Below are 22,017 nucleotides of genomic sequence, written 5' to 3'. Positions count from 1 at the left end.
CTTGTGCGCCGAGGCCAAGCTCTCCTTTACGTTCCTCATAGTCCCTTTCTGTGTTGCTTTCATAATTTTGAACACTATCAATCAACATAAAGCAATTAACAAAACTCAAGTGCTACTTCCGAATGTTCACAACAAAAATCAACAGGCGTTTTGTACAACCATTTACTGCCATGATTACACACCATGAACAGCCCGCCGACTGTGCGAAATCTTATTTCTGAACGCAAATCAATCGTGTGAGAATATCCTGCCAGTGCACCATGCAAGTCGCAGTGTTGCACCCCAACAGCACAGCGCGTTAACGGGACGCTGAAGGGAAAAGTATTAGCATGTCATCCTTCTAAAATGCGAATGTTACCATGAGTAGGTGACGGCTTTGTAAGAAAGAAAAAAATAACAGGAACTTAATTTTTTACATGTAAATGTATAGACTACATCGTATTTTGAAAGACCCAAAGAACGAATGTGGCAAGGCTCAAGTACAGTAGGAGCTAGGTAAATGAAGATCCCCTAAACATGGCTGCTTAAGGGGGAACCACTTTATGGTTGGTTGGTTTGGCATAAAGGCAATGCAAAGAAAAAAAGGTTTGTTAAGCAGGACCTAATTTTTTCAAACTCTGGGTAAAGTGAACTAAATATAAGACTGAGTAACCAACCTCAGCGGCGTCGCAACTGGCATTACTGATTGCGCCTTTCCTTTCTGAATTTTCTCGCCAGTTCCCCATGTTGTCGCGAAGACAGCTTTTATTGGTGTCATGGTTAGTGTGGATCTAACCATGCTCGTGGCTTGCTGTGGTTTCTAGTGTTGGTATTGCCGGTGAGCTGTCGGTTCACCTAGTATTTATGATGGCAGCAGAGAAATGCCCGCACAATGCGGTCATGCTGGAGACGGAATAAAACTTATCAATAGTTTCGAGGGTGGTTGCTTCACTAAAACGGCGATCTAAATAATTTTTTCTTATGCTTACATTTCTTTTTCTCTTCTAGTTCTAGTCAGCGGCAACGTGCAAGTATAAACTTTATAAGCAAATGAGCTTTATTAATCAGACCCTGCTACAGATTTATCTATTGTTGCAACAAAGCATCTGCCCCTTTCAAAAAGCACCTTCTGTACTGCGCACAATCTCCCGGAGTAGAACTGTTCATAGAAAAAACTTATTTCTCTGGTCCATCGAGGTTCCGGTTAACGAGTCCACTGTATTCCTAATGCGACGCAACGGCCGCAATATCTGACGCACCGGAACTAGAGCGACAGTGCGAAATTACAAAATTTGAACTTTGACCTTCATTTTCTTTTCCGATAATCAACCTATTACAGTCAAATTTACGAAAATTGTTTACCGGAGCAACGCGTTCCCACTAAGAAAGTGAGTGTGTCTTCTTGGGTGTTCATTTAAACATAACGAAACCAAATCCTCATTACAGCACCCTGTCGGAAAACATCGACAATGTGACGAACAAAAACAATTTCCACCACATCCATATGGAAAAATTCAAAAGCTCCACCGCAGCCGGCTGCCCATTACACATTTAATAAGATCCGGCACCAAAGCAAAATAGTCAACACACGGCAATTTAATACAGCGGGCGGTCTTGAAAGAAGCGCTCCGGCCACTCCAAAATATGAGCCACTCGAAAAAGGAAACGTACAAAATAAAAGCCGCTCAGCAGCAGCAGCAAGAACGACACAAAAGGCGCTCACCTCCGCTAACCTTCAGCGCCGACGACCCAGGGAGCGTGCCTGCAACGAGTGCGCAGCACAAAGGGCGCCGCTTCCGCCCCATACCGCCAGTGTGCGTACGAAGGCCGAGCTTCGCGTACGGCAGCTCACGAGGTGATGGGCTACATCGGCGTAATTCAACGGAGACTTTTCAACCACGGGCGTCGACTGAAAGCGCGCAGGTAATCTCCGTCGGAACACCCAGGTCGCGATCGTTTCGGCTCTAACGCAGAGCTGATAAACGTGCCCGACGAACTAACGAAAGCACGCGCCACTTAAGAACATGTGCGAGTCCCCACTCGATTTTCATGGCCGAAGAAAGGGCATTCAGCCATTCCACGGGACGCTTGCACTATTCGGGCAGCATATGCTTCAAACATATCGGCTGATCGATCCGCAGGGCGCCGTAAACACACTACCGAATCGGAGCTGGTAAACAGAAGCCCGGCCGCTTACTTTCGTCGGCCGAAAACAGTTTCCTGCGCAATGTTGTCGTGTGGCGCATCGAAGGGGCGTTCCGCCTTATTTTACGCAATCGTTCCCGCTGACGCGGCAAGCCAGTCACGAGAGACAAAAAGGCGTACTACTCACAGAGTGCTCTCGCCGGCCGGAGGCAGCGTGTCGTCGGCGCCAGCCCGGGAGGAAGGCTCGTCGTCGTCGCCGCTGTCGTCGCCGCCCGAGCTGCTCTCGGTGGCGTCCGAGTCGACGGCACGCTCCTGGTACGCGAGCGTGGCGCGCAGCGAGGCCGCGACGCGCTCTCCCTCGGCGCGGTCTTCCGCGCCGAGCCGCAGATCGGCGGGCGCCGGACCGTGCGACTCCTCGAGCTTGCGCACCAGGCTGACGAGCGCAGCGGTGGACAGGCTCTTGACGTCCTCGCTCTGCAACAGCAGCTCGGCCTTAATGTCGGCGCTGTCGCGCAGCTTGCGGTGAAGCAGTCGCTGCGGCATCAGGCAGGGCAGTCCCAGCGAGGTCTGCTGGTGCTCGAAGAACGCGGCCATCTGGCCCGCCGAGTGCTGGACGGCCTGGCGCAGCTGCAGCCTCCGCAGCCGCCGTTCAAGTCGTTCGGCGCGCCGCTCCAGCAGTCCGCGTCGCGTGCGCGCCAACTCGAGCAGCTCGGGGCTCGCCGGCTCGAGGCTCGGCGCCTCGACTCGAGGCTCGGCCCGGTCCGGAGGCAGCAGCAGCGGCGAGCCGCCGTTGGTAAGGCCCATGTTGACGCGGTTCATGGCCGCCGCGACAGCAGCATGAGCGGCGCAGTGGGCCGGCGCCTGAGACTCGCGCAGCCGGAAAAGCTTGACATTGGCGAGCGCCGCAAGGCTCACGGTGTCCCAGAGGTTTCCTTTGAGCTTGTCGCGCCCCTTGTGCCGGTAAGGGTCGGAGGGCGGCGACGCGGGGTGACCGTTGCCGCACACACTCGACGAGGCCGGCGAGTGGGGCAGGCTGAAGCTCTCCGCTTGGCTAGCCGCTTCCGTCAGGGCGGGGGCCATCGCTGCTATGCAACATATCCTGAACGGCACCGGCGACAACATGCAGGCGGCAGTGGTGATCCCATGCGGTCTCAGGCGCGATCAATCCTTCCTCGCGCCGCCTCGGCCCGCCCCGGGGTTCGCGACGCACCGAGTCACCCGAGACGCCAGCCGGCGCACGACGGAGCGAGGGGCTCGCGCGAGCTTTCTTGCCGACTCACCCGTTCCACATCGGCTCCATCTCACAGGCGCGGGTCGGCGAACATCCTCAATGCACACACAACGATTCTCCACATCCAGGTGTAGACAACGCGAGTTACAAACCAGCTCCGCTAGGAAGGGCAAACAAAGAAATACGCCAACCACGTGACAGACACGTCCCTTTCAACCGCAGTTAGGTTGCCATCCAGCGCTCGATGCCTACGACGAAGCGCGCCACAAAGCACCGCGTATCGAATAACGACGCGGTTTGGGCTCGCCAAGCCGCCACGACGAATCGAACACCATATCCACGAACCGCGGTATCACATCCACAGTCGCCGCACGGTCTACGCTTAACGCGCACAAAACATCAACGGAAACTAGGAATGGCGGACATTTTCCCGTACCTCAAACCGTCGGACAACAAAAAAAAAAAAAAAATTCTCTCCACGGCGTATGGCGTCATTTGCTTGGATCCCCTCCTAGAAACGCTATCCCCATTGGCGGAGTCCTCGAGGCTGTTCCCCTTGCTACCGCTCTCCCCGGTCAGGGCGGTTACGCATCTCCTCGCTCTGCCCCCCCCCCCCCCGACCACCACCACAAATACACGCACTAATGGTTATTGAATTTTCACAGCTGCCTAAAACCGTGTTAAACTGCGCAACTGTATTAGACCGCAGCTCTCTAACGGGAATTAAAGCCCACCGCTATGGCTATCAAGGCGAACCAATCCAAATAAAAAAAAAAACTATCTAGGTGGCGCTGTTTAAACGTTTTTTTCGGCGGCATTCGGTAATGGCCGGTGGTGGCGTGGCGGCTGTTCTGTCAGCGGGCGCAACCCCTATGTTTCTTTTTTCTCGTTTATTATTGCGCATGCGTAGTAATTTCAAAGCCGTAACCCTGATTTCGTATTACTTTGGCAATATTAAGATTTTAAGAATATATAGGAATTTTAGATGTTATCATAATACTGACCACAATGTGACGCACTCAACGCCACGCCAGCTCGGTAGAGTTTCGGTTTCGGCTATCGCCACAGAGAGCGAAAAATCAACCGCGGCCATAGCATTTAAAATCGAAAGCGCTGCGATTGTTCAACCATTATGGGAATGATGCAAGTACAGACTTCGGATTGGCGTTTTGTTGACTGGCGAACTAGCCTACAAGTATTTTTTGGCAGTTTTGGTTTCACTCCAAGAGTAATTGCTATAACCTACAGTGGGGACAGTGCAACGCATAGCTCTCTGCCTTTGTTCTGTTGCTCGAAGTGGGCCAGTGGCTGGGACGATGTTTGTGTCGCGGTGTGGTGTCGAAGCTCTCACCAGGAAGCGACAGCATCGTAAACGTTGAAAGAACATGTTTTGACCATTTGGACCTGGGTTTGTTAAAGGGACACTAAAGGTTACCAGAAACTCAAGTTAAAGTGGTAGAGCAATGTTCTAGAACGTCTAAGGCGTCAATATAATCGCGAACAGAGCTTTAGTAACCGAGAAATTGAGGTAAATGCATGACACGATTTGAGACCCCCCAGCGACATTCCGGTACTAGCCCGATGACGAAAGGACTCCTCATAATTTGTGTTACTAATACTCAACTACTCGTATTAAAAATATCATTTCATTCGATTGTAAGACGGAAAAAAATGCTACTTGTCTACGTCTATTCGATTCTAAGAAAAAATAACATTTTGACGTTACCCTTCAGTAATATGAGTGTTCGAAAGGTTTCGTTTTCGCTCGACTCTGCGCGCTCGACTCTGCGCCGCGCACGCTTTGGAGTTTCAGTAGTTTCGTTATCGCGTCGTGCTGTGAGGGTTCTGCTGGCTCGCGAAACTTTCATGGTACCAGCTTATGGGCGTCTTGCGCTGGAGTTTGAGGTATAGTAGCGGCGCCTGGTGGCGGTGCGGGAAACGACATCTGGGTCGTGCCAGCTTAGGTCGTATTGAGCCCTGGTTGTGGCGAAGCACGCTTCTAGGCCGAGTTTTGCGTCGATTCGCACATTTTTTTACCCTGTTGCGAGTGCGAAAAGGCTCGTCGCTTCTCATAGACCACGCCGACCACACTGCGAGCTCGCCGCAGCCTATAGTTTAACGAAAACGGACTCTCCGTGGGACGTAATGTGGGACGTAATTCGTTTCTCCTTCCGCTAGCCACCATACTAGGGTGGCTAGAATTGGGAGGTGTGAAGACCGCGGCGCCGCCTCCATTGCCTAGGGAGGCCCCGCTACGCGTTCCTCCCACTGGGGGAAAATTTGGCGCTTCCGTCGGGGGCGCGGGTAGGGTGGCTAGCGCGGGGTCGCCGTGAGCTTGTCAGTCTCGTAGGCCACGGTGCAGTGCAAGGTAACTCTCGTGGTCGGTGTAGTGCAGCTGTGTTTTTCTCGCGTTTCCTAAGTTTTTCTTCAAAGTAGGTGTTGTGAGCTGCTGTCGCTATCCCTTGACACCCTGCGAACCTGTTACAACGATATGGAAGGTCGACAGCAGTGCCTTGACATTAAAACTTGCATCCAAGTGGACATATTCACACATATATTCTAGTGGATTTGAAAAGATGCTGGTAAATCTGGCCTTCAATATTTTCAACAGTGCAGTTGTGCACGCCATGGACTTACACAAACAAAAAATTGAGCAACAGTACTCAAATCTGGAGCCAACAACGGTGTTCATTGACGTGATGGCTCAAGCAATTGAAGCCATGACATCACGGTTTCCAGCTGAAGCTTTGAGGTATGGCCACAGCCACTGTGCTCATTTTCGTGTGCCGGTGGTAAATGCTTTTCGTGTTTCAGACGTAGCAGTGCTCAAGAAACTGCACTTAACAGCATGCTAGCATTTCTGGATCAGTGGGAGGCCCATGCAAAAGGGCTCGGCTTCTTAAGCAAGGGCACATCAGAAGGTCTGCGTGTGACCATACGTTCCACTAAAGACTTCTTGACGTATCTAACTGAGAAGGTTGGGTTCAGGTTCTTGATGACTTCCCGCCTCAGTCAGGAATGCTTGGAGCGTTCATTCGGTATTGTGAGACAGTCCATGCAATGGAGCCAATGATCACTCCACTCCTGCGCAGTTCATCATTATAATGAAGTATGCAAGCTTATGCATTTCAGTCTGGGGGTGCATAGGGGCATGGGGGGGGAGGCTTCTGTATCAATCAGTCTTTCTATACAACCTCATACAGACACTCGAGGATCGACAGGTTCACTCGTGCATTTAGCAATACGCGAGTGCACGCAAAAGTTGTCAAGAATTTCTTGCTTCTAGCAGCCAATGCGCCACAGATTGGCTGCAGGAAGCATTCCGCTGATCTAACAGGATCGGTGTCTAGGTTTTATTGTATAACACGTATTCACTTTCTCCTCAAAGGCTTTGTTGTGTGTCATCCACAACAAAGCCAAGAAGGTTAAGCCCTGTGTTTTGTAAAAATGTGATGTAATGCAATAACTTTGTTATTTCCAATAAACATGTATTAAATCACAAGCGCTTTGTACTTTCTAGAATTTCTTCACCACAATGCTGATATATATATATTGCATGAACTTCCTCCATTTAAAGTAATGTTACAATCCCAGGTATGTGACTTATGTGCGGGCGACACATTCAAGGTTATTCCAATGCGCTGGCCTTGCGCGGCGATTCCTATGAACTATACTTTCGGCAAGGAATAAGCGCGCTAATCTCGGCAAGAGGTGGTCGCAAAAACCGTTGCTGTGTCGGCTGCGTAGTCAGTGCTCGCTGTTTCCATGTGGAATGAGAGGAGCGAAACATTAAATTCTCTCTGCATCTACAATGTAGAGAAAGAAGTCTGGTCAGATTCTAACGCATTCAAACGCTAAAACTAAGCGCTACCAAATCATTTTCCCGCCCGGAGGTATCCAGACGCAGCGACAAACTACGGCGCCCTAAACGGCGCCCCGGCCGGCAGCGCCGTCATGCGGCAGGAACGCGTTTTGGGGCCAGCTACCGGAGGCCGGTCTTCACACCTCCCCATTCTAGCCACCCTAACCATACTCCCGCTTTCGCTCTGCTGTCGGCTCTGTCTTGGCTCTGTTTCTGGCCGCGCGTTCGCGTTTTGCGCAGAAAAGCCGTAGCGCCGTCTGCGGACGCCGTTCTACTCACCGATGGCGCAACGTCACTATGAGACCATGATGTCAGTACTCCTCGATCGGAGGGCGGGCGATTTGAACTGCGCTAGAGGTACGCGGACGCTTCAGAACGCATGTTCTCTTAAAATAAGTCTCTCCTTGGCACGAAACAAGCGTTTCGAGGTTTCTGTGATGGTATTTCAACAGTTTACGTTGACTTAATAGTAACCTTTAGTGTCCCTTTAAGTGTGTTAGGTTGACGCTGTAGCGTTACGTGCTTTATGAAACTTAAGAATAAAAAAAGAAGACACTGCTGATACAAGAAATAGACAGTTGTACTTCTAGTGGCAGGACAATCAAATTTTATTGAAGGCTTTATTATGCATTGCTCGTTTATGTGCTCATTGAAATGCGTGGTTTAGGACTTTGAGAACACAAACTTACTTGTGGTAGGAAAGGTTGCTGCTTCCTGGCTGTAGTCTAGTGTCGCATAATGGTAAGTGCAAAGCTGCGTCATAACGCTTCGGAAGCGGTACGTAAATCTAAGATATAATGAAGCATACTCGCAGAAGGCCACAACCATCCTAGCTAGCACTGCAGCAGATGTGCTTCAAAGTGCTTAAACACGTTCATCAATCGTGACAGCCGACGCAGCCTTTCGTAAGAGCGAGAGAGTTCGCAAGTGCCTGTCGTCTGCGAGAATAGTCTCGCGTTTGCATCGACAAGGCGTCGTAGCAGACGACACTGGTAGCATTACTCTCAAGCGCCCAACACTCTTTCACATTACAACATTTTTATTTCCATAAATACTTGAGTATCTTTATATAAATACATGCACGGTTGTTATTGCTGTTGTAAAAATAAATAATTATTTTCTGGCATTAAATTGGGAACAAAATCGCACAAAAATGCATACCCTGGTGCATAGAGTTATGGCGTTTTTCACTGGTCGATCTGGAGCGGCCGCCGAAATCCTCGAGCGAGCGCTCGGGTTTCACAAATCCGAATCGGCCAGCGGAGCGCAAGAACGCTCCGCGGCGGATCACACAGGAAGTCTGCGTACACGTCGCACGAACCGGTTCCGAAAACCATGCCCGACTTCCGTTCTGTACGTTTCCACGGCAACCAAACTTGCCGTCCCCCGTGTGTAATTTGACCGTGGCAGCCGCATAGTCCGTCATTTCCATGTCGCGCCCGCAAGGATTGTGCATGAACAACGTGCATAGAAAGCTTCGTACAGCACCTGCGTCACTTCGCAATCGCTGTCGTCCGAGCTCTCATCGCTAAACGCGAGCGCTGCAGCAGCACCGAACGCAGCCATTTTGCGAAGCAACACAATGTTGTGCGAACCAACCAGGTACCGATTCCGCTTGAAGACGGAAGTGACGTGAGCTATTTCCGCCCGAATCCGCGCCTCGGCGGCGGAGCAAGTGAGAGCGATCCGGCGCGGAGCGAGTTGATCCGAAACGACCAGTGGAACGCGCGAACCCGCTCCAGATCGACCAGTGAAATTCGGATTCGTTGCCGCGGAGCAAGAAATCCTGCTCCGAATCGACCAGTGAAAAACGCCATTAGTATCATATGGCGTTTTTCACTGGTCGATTCGGAGCAGAATTTCTTGCTCCGTGACAACGAATCCGAATTTCACTGGTCGATCTGGAGCGGGTTCGCGCGTTCCACTGGTCGTTTCGGATCAACTCGCTCCGCGCCGGATCGCTCTCACTTGCTCCGCCGCCGAGGCGCGGATTCGGGCGGAAATAGCTCGCGTCACTTCCGTTTTCAAGCGAAATCGGTACCCGGTTGTACGCACAACATTGTGTTGCTTCGCAAAATGGCTGCGTTCGGTGCTGCTGCAGCGCTCGCGTTTAGCGATGAGAGCGCGGACGACAGCGATTACGAAGTGACGCAGGTGCTGTACGAAGACTTCTATGCACGTTGTCCATGCACAATCCTTGCAGGCTCGACATGGAAATGACGGACTATGCGACTGCCACGGTCAAGTTACACACGGGGGACGGCGAGTTTGGTTGCCGTGGAAACGTACAGAACGGAAGTAGGGCATGGTTTTCGGAACCGGTTCGTGCGACGTGTACGCAGACTTCCTGTGTGATCCGCCGCGGAGCGTTTTTGCGCTCCGCTGGCCGATTCGGATTTGTGAAACCCGAGCGCTCGCTCGAGGATTTCGGCGGCCGCTCCAGATCGACCAGTGAAAAACGCCAATAGAGTTTTTCGCTATAAGACCTAGAGGGAAATCTGGCGCCATAGAGTTTCTCACTATAAAACCTAGAGGGAAATCTGGCGCCACCGTCTATGGGAGTTTCTTAAGGTGGCACCGTGCCGTCATGGGAATGACGGTATATGTGTCTGCGAGGCTCGTGTTGGCTGGTGTTGTAAGAGGCTTCGTCTAAAACGTGGATATGGCTACACAAATAACGCGTTCACCTTAGAGGCGGCGGGTGCGCGAGTGTATAATTAAAGAACTCTTATTATGTCCAGTGACAGTGGCCTCTTTTCACTTTTAGTGTGCTTCACCGCAGCACATTGCTTAGGCTCCACCGCGAAATATTAGTGTATTGCAAGAAAGATAATCGTAAAAAGCCTAATTATGCAACGTTTCTTTTGTAGCTTGCTACACCGCAATACAGGGGTATCAATAAGCATCGTGCAGTAAAGCATACTAAGAGTGGAAAGGGCACATGGGTTTATACTGTGCTCATTATTTTCAATTGTAACATAATTTGCAAGTGCATCTGTACTTGTGGTAAGCTTCATTGACAATTCTTTGTACATTACAACTTCATATTGCAGGGAAGCTTACTAAAGCACATTTGCCATTATGGTACGTGTTATTCACCTTCAATGCAGGAGCACAATGCGGATTCTTGCCCCTGCTTTTGGCTGGACTGCACATGCTCTTTGAGAGTTGATTCATTGTTCATAAGTGCACTGGTACTTTATTCTAAACTGGAGGGCTCAAGTTGATATGGAAGCACAATTTTTATTAAGGGGACAAGATGTTGCCGAGATGGTTGCAGCACAGCTTTTTTTTTTCTTCCAGGCACCTTTTCTACTTGAAGCTTCCATTGCAGTGTTTCGAGCCTCTTTGAACCAGCACATAGTGCATATAAATATTGGACACTGATTGGGAACATCACCTAAGTTCATGCCTATCTATAGTAAAAAGATGTAGCATGACCAGACAAAATAAAAGAAGAGGGTAGGCTGCAGGAATACTAAGTGTTAAATAGTGCTTTATCCTTTCCCTTGAGTTTTCTGTTTTTGTGCTTTTTATGGATCCTCCACAGTAACCATGCAAGTGCCGAACATGAGCTTGTTGGTTTCAAGTCTCATGATTGTTACTAACAGAACAGTGTGATAAACGAACAAGGGCTTGGAGGCATCCGTTCACCTTGCTTGCCTCATGGTGCTCCTTCATAAGCACCGTGAGCATCCAGGCCAACTAGGAAGGGGGGTTTGTTGCATTTGCTTCTGAACTGTATCGCCACCAAACCAACAGTGCTATCAATGACAACTTTTGGACAGTAAAATGCTTGCATCCAGCAAAGTCGTAAGAAGGAAGCATTCAGGATGTGCAAAGTGGGCTTTTGAAGCTGGCAGCATTTCTGAAGGGGCTTTGCCCATCTGCCCTGTTTATGGATACACAAAGATGATTTCCTCTTTAAGAGGGATTGTTTCAGAGGTCATTACATGGCAACAGTGTTGGGTGTTTAGTAGCTTGTCTTTGCCCACTGTTAATAATTTGTTCCTTCTCCAGTGCCCCTGTGAAGTGCCTACTTTTTGGACACAATGTGCTCTTCATGCATGCATGCATTTTTAGCTTGTAAAGACATCTATTACCCCTTGCCTCAAGCTGGTCCTTGCTGATGTCACCCAAGAAGGCATTGGGGAGTATGGCAATGTACACTTACAAAACACTGTTGATATCAGTGAAACCAAATTAATGGAGCTGCTGTTCTTTTTTTGTCCACTCCATCCTGGTTAGTTACAATAAGCAATGTCCGAACAGAAGGCATATGTAGTTGGTCGTGCATAGCCTGCGCACTAAGACTTGTTGGCATGTTATGACCTTAGCACAGCGTTTATATGTAAAAACCTTCTGATGTGTTGATGACTTCCTTCTCTTTATCATACTTTGCCTGATGGAGCCAGCAAGTGGGTCAACCAGATGTTCAACAGGCTTGCCGCTAGTTTTCCCAGAGTCTCCTTTACCAGGGTGCTGCTCATAGATATCTGTTTTCTTGACCTTTCACTGCACTTCAACCATGGCCACACCTGCAAAACCTATAGCATGCGATCAAAAAAGTGCTATACATCATGTTGCTCCAAACTCGTGACATATGCTACAAGGCCTTGAGGAACACCCTCATTTATTTACGCCCTCATCATACTGTACGAAGCTTCGCATGATAAGTGCAGCGATTAACATCTGCTGGTTTTTCAGTGTTATTCCTGTCCAGTTTGCTGAAAGCTATGCCGAGTGTTTCAAATGCAAAAGACTGCTGCCGGACAAGAAGTGCATGAAACAAGGGTCGCTATAACCACATATGTCACACAAAATTAAAGGAGGGTACGGAGTGTACAGGCGGTTTATTTCATATCCAACAAGCTTGGTTCTCCCTCTGCAAGTGGGTCAACTCAACTTGCCCCAAAGACACAGCCTGTGGCAAACTATGTGCCAGATGCTGTGTCCCCTGTAAAGCTGTAGATGTGTACAAGATCCTGACACCCTGGAGCAGCTTATACACTGGGCAAACAGGTCACTATAAGAACGACTGCCTTTACTAACATGCTAATAACATGAAAACAGGCAGAAATTTGGCTATTCATTGGCTCCAACTGCAGGTGCAAGCTACACTTCCACCAGGTGCGTGTTGTTCACAAGAACTGGAGCTATACAAATGTAGATAAGAACAATGATGTTTGAAAATAGTAGAGTTGCACTATATTCTGCTCAAGCAGCGCTACCTGCACCGCTGGTGCCTTATAGCCACAATTTATGGCTGCACCACCATGCAAAGGCACTATTGAAATAACTTCTATTTATTATATTTATAGAGGCCATGTATTACAAATGTCACATGTGTCATGCCACCAGCAGTGGGTAGCAATCTTTCAAGCTTGGGTGACAGAGGCAAAACAGCAAAATGCTACAATCGCACTAAAATGTAAAACAGCCTTGGACACAAAACACCGACACCATATTGTACAAAATGAAAGGGCAAGACTCCATTTAAGGACAGTCTATGGCACCACATACTTGACATGGTGTAAAAAATGTTGACATGCCCTACCCATAAAAAGAAAGCAATAAACACAGTAAACACGCCTTAAAATGCAACGTGCAGTCTGAAACCAAGAAAGGACAGCCCGAAAAAGGTGTCGATAAGTTTTTCAACGATCAAAATTTTCAAACTGTCTCATCATTTCTTAATGAACCTGCACAGCTGAAAAGGAAGGAAAGCCCAATAGCAGGGCTGCAGAAAATGGCACTGAATAAATATACTTTGCTTACCAGCGATACCTGTGGTTTAGTTGTCTGTCTATAAACTTATTGTGTATAAATGTTTCTCGTTTAGAATGGTTTAGCGGATAGGGAAAATATGACCATAAGAGCACCAGGTGTATGCAGTCTACGCACAAAAAGCCACTGCTTTCTTACTTTCATTTTTTTTCTCTCTACTACTATTCATTAGTATTTAAGTGCCTTAATAGCGCTGCTAACATCCTACTGCAAAACACAAAATTGGGCAAGTTGTGGCATAAAGAAAATTGCAGTTTCACTCAATGTGAAACAATGATGCAGTAGCTGGTGAAACATGCGCAGGAAGCTTACTTCATGTAGCATTTGTTGAAGTGAACACTTGCCCCCCCCCCCCCCAATGCAAGTCTGTAATCTCCTTTAAAAAGTCAAATAAGTAAGAGTCGTATTTATTTGTGGGAGTTGTGCCTCCCAGTGTTGAAGTGGAAAGACTCAGCTTTTCTTCCTCCTCTGTCATATCCGGACTTGGTCACCGGTCTACACCAAAACAACCCTTTAGCTTCTTACTGCTGAATTCGTTTTGGTTTTCTCAAATCTATATTGGGGGCGAGCTCCACCACTGGAAAGGTTGGCGCCACCGTCGGCGTGACGTTGCATGAAGGATCACGTGAACACAGCGGCCGCTTCGGAAACGCCGAAGCGAGCTGAAAACGAAAGGTTAAAGTCCCAGCTGCGCTGCGGGTCTGATTAAGCGGCGAGGCTTTACCGCCTTGGGTGTCTGCTTGACAACATCTGAAAGTACTAGCAAAGGTTGTGGCTGCCTTTCGAGGCGTGCAGCATGGTAGGCTACTGCTCGGTGCCGCAGTGCCGGGCGTAGGCAACGGAGCCCAGTGTCAGCCTTATTCACAGGTAGCCGCAGGGCAAGGAGCTGCGTGAAGCTTGGCTGGCGAAACGTACAACCGTCAGACAGCCATCTGCTACAACTCGGGTATGCAGCAAGCACAGACGCGAGGAACATTTCTGCTACGGCGCCGGGACTGTGCGATGTTCGGTGAGTAACAGAAAACGCGCACTGAGACAGACGCTCGCCCGCACCCGTTGCCCGGCTAATGTCATGACGGTTTGGTCTATGAACTTGTTGATGCTAGATACTGACAAGTTCACTGGAACGGAAAGGGAACGGTAAGACGCACATTAAAAGAAGACACGGCATACGGTCATGTTTGTGTTATGAATTAATGCACGGGATTACGAAAAAGAAGCAGAGGGAAATCGCACGCCGAGAAGACCGATAAACATAAAGTGCGACGCAACTTGAGAAATAATATTGAAATATCCCAGAATTTAGAAGACAAAAAAAAAAAAACATTGAATCGCGACGGCACGTCACAGTCGCCGTAGGCGTCAAGTCTATAACGAAATTATTTTTGAACAGTTCTGATAGCGTCCGCGTAAAAATGGTTGCTAGTGTACTGTCAAATGTTCATATGCTGCGGCCTAAAGCTGACGGAACGGTACGAAAACGCGTTCACAGCGAAAGCAAAACATTGTGCGCGGACATGCATGCAGACGCGAAGTCGGCCGCTGCGAACCCGTGCGATCGCTGCATTGAGGCTTCATTGTGTTATGCCCCATTTGGTTATACAGACAGCCAGACAGGTTATATATGAACATATTTCGCATAGTTTACTTTCAGCGTTCGCCTACCTCTCACGCAAGAAGCAGGTTCGGGAGACTCCATCGCGGCGACCGCGCGCACTGGCGTTCACTGTACGTATGCGGTAAAGAGATAGCGTCTGTAAACTATTCTGTGCTTTCAGTTTGCCCAAGATTATTACATCGACAGTCAAAAACTTCCCTCGTTTTGAGAGTACCTACATAAATGTCCAGGAGGGCTGCCGCGTGCTGTTTTTATTGAGCCCCGTAAGCGAAACCTATGAACAGCCCGCCGCGTGATCCCTCATACTACGCAAGGGAGGCGCTTCCGACAGATGGCGACTCGGTAACTCCTCGCCGCCAATTTGGGCTACCCATTGCTAAGTCTTGCGCTTAATCAAAGAATGAATCAACGAAATGAATCAATTTTCAATGAGTATGTGCAGTCCAGCCAAAAGCAGGGGCAAGAATGCGCATTGTGCTTCAGCATTGAAGGTGAATAACACGTACCATAATGACGAATGTGCTTTAGTAAGCTTCCCTGCAATATGAATTTGTAATTTACAAAGAATTGTCAATGAAGCTTACCACGAGCACAGATGCACTTGCAAATTATGTCACAATTGAAAATAATGAGCACAGTGTAAACCTATGTGCCCTTTCCACTCTTAGTATGCTTTACTGCACGATGCTTATTTACACCCCTGTATTGCGGTGTAGCAAGCTACAAAAGAAACGTTGCATAATTAGGCTTTTTACGATTATCTTTCTCGCAATGCACTAATATTTCGCGGTGAAGCCTAAGCAATGTACTGCGGTGAAGCATACTAAAAGTGAAAAGGGGCCACTGTCACTGGACATAATAGGACTTCTTTAATTATACACTCGCGCACCCGCCGCCTCTCAGGTCGCCTGAGTGGACATACTACGCTGGCTGATAGCGGCCCCCTCCCACATTTAGTATGCTTCACCGCGTAACTAAAATGTACTGCGGCGAAAAAGCCGTACATTTGTATTGAGTGAATAAACAAATGGTTTTTACAACAGTACAGAAATAAACGCGCACCATGCATCAGTCTACCACACGGAAGAGCGTCGCAACATACGGTAGCTGATTCACACAGGCCGTGTAGCCTGCTTATCAGTCGTAAAGGGTATTATGGGTAATTCAAGATTTCTGATGCACATGTGTTTATGTTTACGTTCGCACTCCTTGCGTAATAAGACTTCCACAACAGAAAGTAATTTACAACACACAAACGCAAAGAACACAGACATATGTCTCGTTTTCAACTCGGCCGTCATGCAAATGTCATATAGCGCGGAAGAACGTGAACATGCTGTGTGTTAGCGTCGTAAACTTCATACTAGGCAAGGAGCTAGCACACCACAATCCCGCGACAGCCGCTAATGAGACCAAGACGGGAGCACATGTCTGTGAACGCGCAAACGGAGCCCTTAAGCCACTCTGCTCCTACGCCACCCCCGCTGCACGGCTGCACCACTCGTTTCAAGCACAGCACACCAAACACACATTCAGCGCTGAACAGTGGGCGGTCGACGCAGTTGCATTTACATGCATTGCAGCGAGCAGCACATCCCTCGATGTCCGTTAAGCAAAGTCGGACACGGCGACGCTACATCGCGGTTCGCTGGCGAGGCGCTAGGCCACTTCGATATTTCAATTATCACCATCGCCGGGTTCTCAAGAAAGCACGGATCACACAACGCAGATTCTGTACTGCCAGAGCTAACCGAGGCCAAAGCCGCACTGCCGCACCGCCACTACTCACGGCTTTCCGCCAAGTAGCACAGAACCTACAACCAACACACAAGCAACGCACGTACAATTACATGAGCAATATTGAACAACGCGCCGTCCACAGAAAACGATCACGCCGAGGACGAACACGCCACGGCGTCGCTCGTCGCCAGCATCGCGCCTTCTCAGAAATCCCTAAACGATGCTGTCCCTAGGCACCTAGGATCAGGTCACGTGAGGGATTTTTGTATGACAAATAGACGCACGCGTGCCGGTTCGCGTGCACGTGCGTCTAAACGTCTTGAAATTTGTCACGTGACCTAATCCTAGGTGCCTTGAGTCAGCATCGTTTAGGGACTTTTGAGAAGGCGCGATGGTGGCGCCAAGTGTGCCGTGGCGCCATCAGTGCTGCCAGATTGGGCTATTTATAGCCAAATTGGGCGACTTAAACTATTTCCTGGCTGCTTTTTAGATAATTTGGCGTTGTGGCTATTTTAGGGCTATACGCTCCCTGAAATTTTTAATGCTAAAAAAGCGTGTTTTTGGAAGAGCGCTACGTTTAATTAGTAGCTGCTGCAGCCTTTTCGCGGCTTGCTTGCATTCTTTGCTTCCGTCTACGTGGCGTGTTTCCGTGGAGAATGTCGTGGCTTTTGTTGGCTAGGGATTCTGCGTACGGCGCATTTAGCCAAAGCCGCTCTCCTGCTCGCTTGCTTGAAAGTGAAACTATGGTGTCTGGATAGTGAAACCATGCATGCATGAAAGCTGGTGCTGTTGTGCTCGCTCTGTGTGTTTGTCTAGCCTCTTCATTTGTGCACAATGAGGAAGTGGGCGAAATACCCAAGGAAATACCAGAAAGAATGGGAGCAGGACCCAGATTTCAAAGGTAAGTATCTGCTGTTAGCTAATTTTATAGTCTACGACAGGTTTATAGCATAAATTCACAGTTTACTATTTTTTTTAATAGACTGGATCATGCCTTCGAGACAGGAAGGCAACGGAGACGCCATCGACATGGTATACTGCAAAGCATGCAAGTGCAAGCTGAGGCCGCACGTGGAGGACCTCAAGGTCCATGTTACGAGGCACAAGCACATTCAAAATATGAAATCGATGAAGCTTGCCTCTGTAACCAGGCCTATCGACTCGCACTTCAAGCCCGGGCCTTAGAAGCCAACATCAACTCAGCTGAAGATTGCAGAGCTGCGCCTGGCAGCGCATGTCGCCCTGCATAGCTCGCTGTGCTCTGCGGATCACTTGGCTCCACTGTTGGCAAGTACATTTCCCGAGTCAAATGTTGCGGTCGGAGTAACCCTTGGACGCACCAAGTGTACGGCTCTGGTCTCAAAGGTTCTTGGACCTACCTTCCGAGAGATGCTACTCGAAGACATCGGAGAGCAGCCCTACTCCCTTATCATCGACATTTCATGCGAAAAAGAGATGGGCGTTGTCGTTCGGTTCTTTTCTATGAAAACAGATGATTTTCAGACCAGGTTTTTGGGACTGATCCCTATCACTGACGCGTCTGCTAACGGCATGTTTGCGGAACTTAAATCTTTTCTTCAGTTATGCCACCTAATAATAATAATATTTGGGGTTTTACGTGCCAAAACCACTTTCTGATTATGAGGCACGCCGTAGTGGAGGACTCCGGAAATTTTGACCACCTGGGGTTCTTTAACGTGCACCTAAATCTAAGCGCACGGGTGTTTTCGCATTTCGCCCCCATCGAAATGCGGCCGCCGTGGCCGGGATTCGATCCCGCGACCTCGTGCTCAGCAGCCCAACACCATAGCCACTGAGCAACCACGGCGGGTTTATGCCACCTAGATTTAACAAAATGTGTTGGCATTGGTACGGACGGTGCCAGCGTGATGTGCGGCCGGCACCACTCGTTATATTCTCTTCTAAAAGAGGAAAACCCAAAACTTATTCTTGCGAAGTGTACTTGCCATTCCCTCCACCTAGCCTGCAGTGAAGCAACCGCTGCTCTTCCTGCTAACATTGAATTTCTTGTGCGGGAGTGCTATAATTGGTTTTCATGTTCACCAAAACGGCGAGAGCAGTATCGCCTTATCTACTCTGCTATCAATGAGACCAACCCAATCAGGTTGGTCAGCATAGCGAACACTGGGTGGCTGAGTGTTGCTGCAGGTGTGAATCGCATTATCGACCAGTGGACGGAGCTGCGGTTGCATTTTCAGATAGCTCAAAACACAGAGCGGTGTTATACAGCCAGTGGCGTAGCTAGGTCGTCTGGCACCCGGGGCCCTTAGCTCTTCTGTCACCCCCCCCCCCCCCCGGGTGTAGTCGAGGAAGGCGAGGATATCGACAATTTTCGGGTGTTTTCAGACGTATGTGACACCCCCCCCCCCCTACTGGCCCCGTGCACCCGGGGCCCACGGCCCCCCGGCCCCCCCTGTTGCTACGCCACTGTATACAGCACGGCTACTGCACGAAATGTTCCAAGACGAAAAAATTTATCTGTACATGCTTTTCATTCAACCCATCACCTCAGAATTCGACAGAGTCAATAGGTTATTTCAATCGGAAAATCCTGATCCAGTTAAGCTTTTTGAAGATTTAGATATGCATGTCAGGTCGATGCTGTTTAGAGTGGTCCTGAAGGAGCATGCTTGTCCAACTGCAGAGTGGGAGAAGCACTTTCTTCACGTACGTGCGTGTAACTACAGAACTGTTTTCTCTGGCGCCTTTCACAAGCGCTCGCTTTCAGACGGCGAGAAGGACCAGCTGCTTGACCGCTGTCGTGTGTACCTTGTGGCGTGTGGCGTGTCGTGTGTACCTTGTGGCGTGTGTAGTACAGTAAGATTATCCTATTAGGCGATTTTAATTTGCCCGGTGTAGACTGGATGCGCCTTCAGCCTGGGCCACATCACAGTCAGAATATTAATGTACTCTTTGATATCATGTTAACACATGATCTCAGACAAGTTGTTCTTGAACCAACACGTGTGCAAGGTTCTTCATCTTCAGTTTTGGACCTTGTTTTCTTAGCTCGGAAATTCGATGAATTCACGGTGGTGATCGAGCAGGGGCTATCCGACCACTGTCTTGTTTGTGTTGGCTTACAGCTTCTTTCCTGTGCTAAAACTAAAAAATCATCTGTCCATTTTGTCAAAGATTATATTCTCGCGCGAACGACGCATGCGCGATTGATTACTTGGAAAATTGTCTAACTGATTTTGACGAGAATAATGTTAACTTACTTTGGACCCGCTTTAAGGACATGTGTCATTTTTGCCTTGATAAATTCATACCAAATAAGAAAAAACAAGTTCACAAGCAAACACCATGGATCAATCGCAACATCATTCATATGAAACGTAAAATTAAGAGATTAAAGAAGGCCCGTACGCAGCCAAACTTAATATCTGAACAACAAGACAAGCTTGCACTTGCCGTGCGTAAATCAAAGGATTATTATTTTAACTAATCTCTGCCTAATTTTATTTCAAACGATTCAAGTAAATTTTAGAATTACATTGCCGAGAAGAAGAAACCAATATCCCAAATGACAATAAATGGACAGATGGTTACGGAGAACGTTGAACTTGCTCATCACTTTAATATGTTTTTTCAGTGTCTTCTCAACTCCCAGTAATTGTTCACGTAACTGCCCAGCGTACCAACCTTTTGATGTGAATTTTATATCGTATGCTGGTGTACTGTCTATGGTGCTGAACCTAAAACCGAAATGTTCAAGTGGGCCTGATAATATCCCTAATTTGTTTCTCCGTAGATATGCTGTAACCTTATCAAAGTTTCTTGTTATAATATTCCGTGCTTCATTATTGTCGTCTGAGTTACCGAATGACTGGAGAACAGCCCGAATAGCACCAATTCACAAAAAGGGAGATCGTCTACTTGTACATAATTACCGTCCTATTTCTATAACGTCATCATGCTGCAAACTCATCGAACATATCATAGCAAAAAGAATAACCACATATCTAGAAAAGCATTCAATTTTAACTAATTTCCAGCACGGGTTCAGAAGAGGGTATTCGACTGTCACACAGCTGGTCACTGTAGTTCATTCGTTTGCATCAACCCTTCACAAGAATGGACAAACAGACATAATTTTCCTTGACTTCCGTAAGGCATTCGATACGGTCCCTCATGATAAATTAATCCTAAAACTTGAAAATGCAGGAATCCCTCAGATGTTTATCTCTTGGATTTCTGCTTATTTGTCTAACCGGAAACAATTCGTTGAGATAAATGGCGAAAAATCGGGCTGCCTTCCAGTCACATCGGGTGTTCCCCAGGGCAGTGTGCTCGGTCCTCTTCTTTTTGTTCTGTATATTAATGATATTGTTAACACGGTTGAAGGTGGTGTACAGATTCGATTATTTGCCGATGACTGTGTGCTCTTTAAAGATATTGTTTCTCTCCATGATGAAACCAGTTTATGTTGTAGTTTAAATAATATTCTTGCATGGTGCAGGTGCTGGGGAATGACACTAAACACAGATAAAAGCGTACTACTGCGAATGACACATAAAAAATCACCTCTGCTTTATACATATGTTAGGTCCATCACCTCTTCGTGAAGTCGCTAGCTATAAATACCTAGGAGTGACCCTTAACAATTCACTATCATGGAATGATCACATAACTAACACTTGCGCTTCAGCCTTCAGAAAAATATGCCTGCTGAGACACAAACTTAAGAAAGCCCCACCTAACGTTAAAATGCTATGCTACATCTCCCTAATTAGACCTAAGCTCGAATATGCTTGCATAGTTTGGGATCCATACACAAAAACTAATATCAATAGTCTTGAGAGAATTCAGAGAAAAGCGGTAAGATTTATATTTAACAAATTTTCCAGATGTGATTCTCCAACCGAACTTATGAAAATTAACAACCTTGAACCACTCGAACTTAGAAGAAAAAAACAGACTTGAATTCCTTAAACTACTTCACACTAACAATTTATCCCTTGACCCATCTGAACATTTATCGCAGTTATCGACCAGAACTACACGCCACCGCAGACATGATGCATTAACCCCTTACTTTGCAAGAACAAACACATATAAGTTTTCTTTTTTTCCTCGAACTGTAACCGAATGGAACTGTATAAATTGAATCTACTTCCTAATCTTGTTTTTCATTGTTCTGTTTGTTTTGTCAATCTGATTTTCTTTCTATGTATCATATGTCGCCCTCCCTGCTTGGACCACGTGTCCGCAGTATTCAATAAATAATAATAATAATAAAAATCACTGCTAAAAAGGCTGCCTGACAACCTAGAGCTACTGCAGAACTTCAAACTGTTGAGGCCCAGATGCATTCGTGACACGCCGTTTCGTACGTTTCATAGAGTCATTTCCATTGTTGCAGCACCGAGTAGTACATCAACCCTTGAAAGCGAGTACGGAACTTTGCAGTCGATGCTCCCGTCTCTCGCTATGAGTGATGTGCGTGAATTCTGGCGAGCGGTCGCGAAATTCACTAACAGTCCTGCGAACCTCTCTTTCCTAAATTGTCGGCAGTTGCCTTCGCACTTCTGTGCTTGCCAGTGTCAAACGCCGCTGTAGAGAGAGTTTTCAGTTTGGTGACCGTAACTATAAAACAGACCATCGAAACAAACTAAGCGTGCGTACTTCGGA

General features: G+C 47.9%; 1 protein-coding gene across 1 annotated transcript in view; it reads right to left on the bottom strand.

The window, feature by feature from the left end:
- nsl1 (non-specific lethal 1) overlaps positions 1-3,971 on the bottom strand; it is a 198,869-nt gene extending 194,898 nt beyond the window's left edge. The window contains exon 1 of the mRNA XM_075691598.1: positions 2,312-3,971. Within this exon, the coding sequence (XP_075547713.1) occupies positions 2,312-3,246 (935 nt within the window). The 5' untranslated portion in view covers positions 3,247-3,971. The remainder of the gene's footprint in view (positions 1-2,311) is intronic.
- Between the last annotated feature and the right edge of the window lie 18,046 nt (positions 3,972-22,017).

This window comes from Dermacentor variabilis, chromosome 5, assembly GCF_050947875.1.
Source record: "Dermacentor variabilis isolate Ectoservices chromosome 5, ASM5094787v1, whole genome shotgun sequence".
NCBI lineage: Eukaryota > Metazoa > Arthropoda > Arachnida > Ixodida > Ixodidae > Dermacentor > Dermacentor variabilis.
This window is presented reverse-complemented; position numbering and strand designations above follow the sequence as displayed.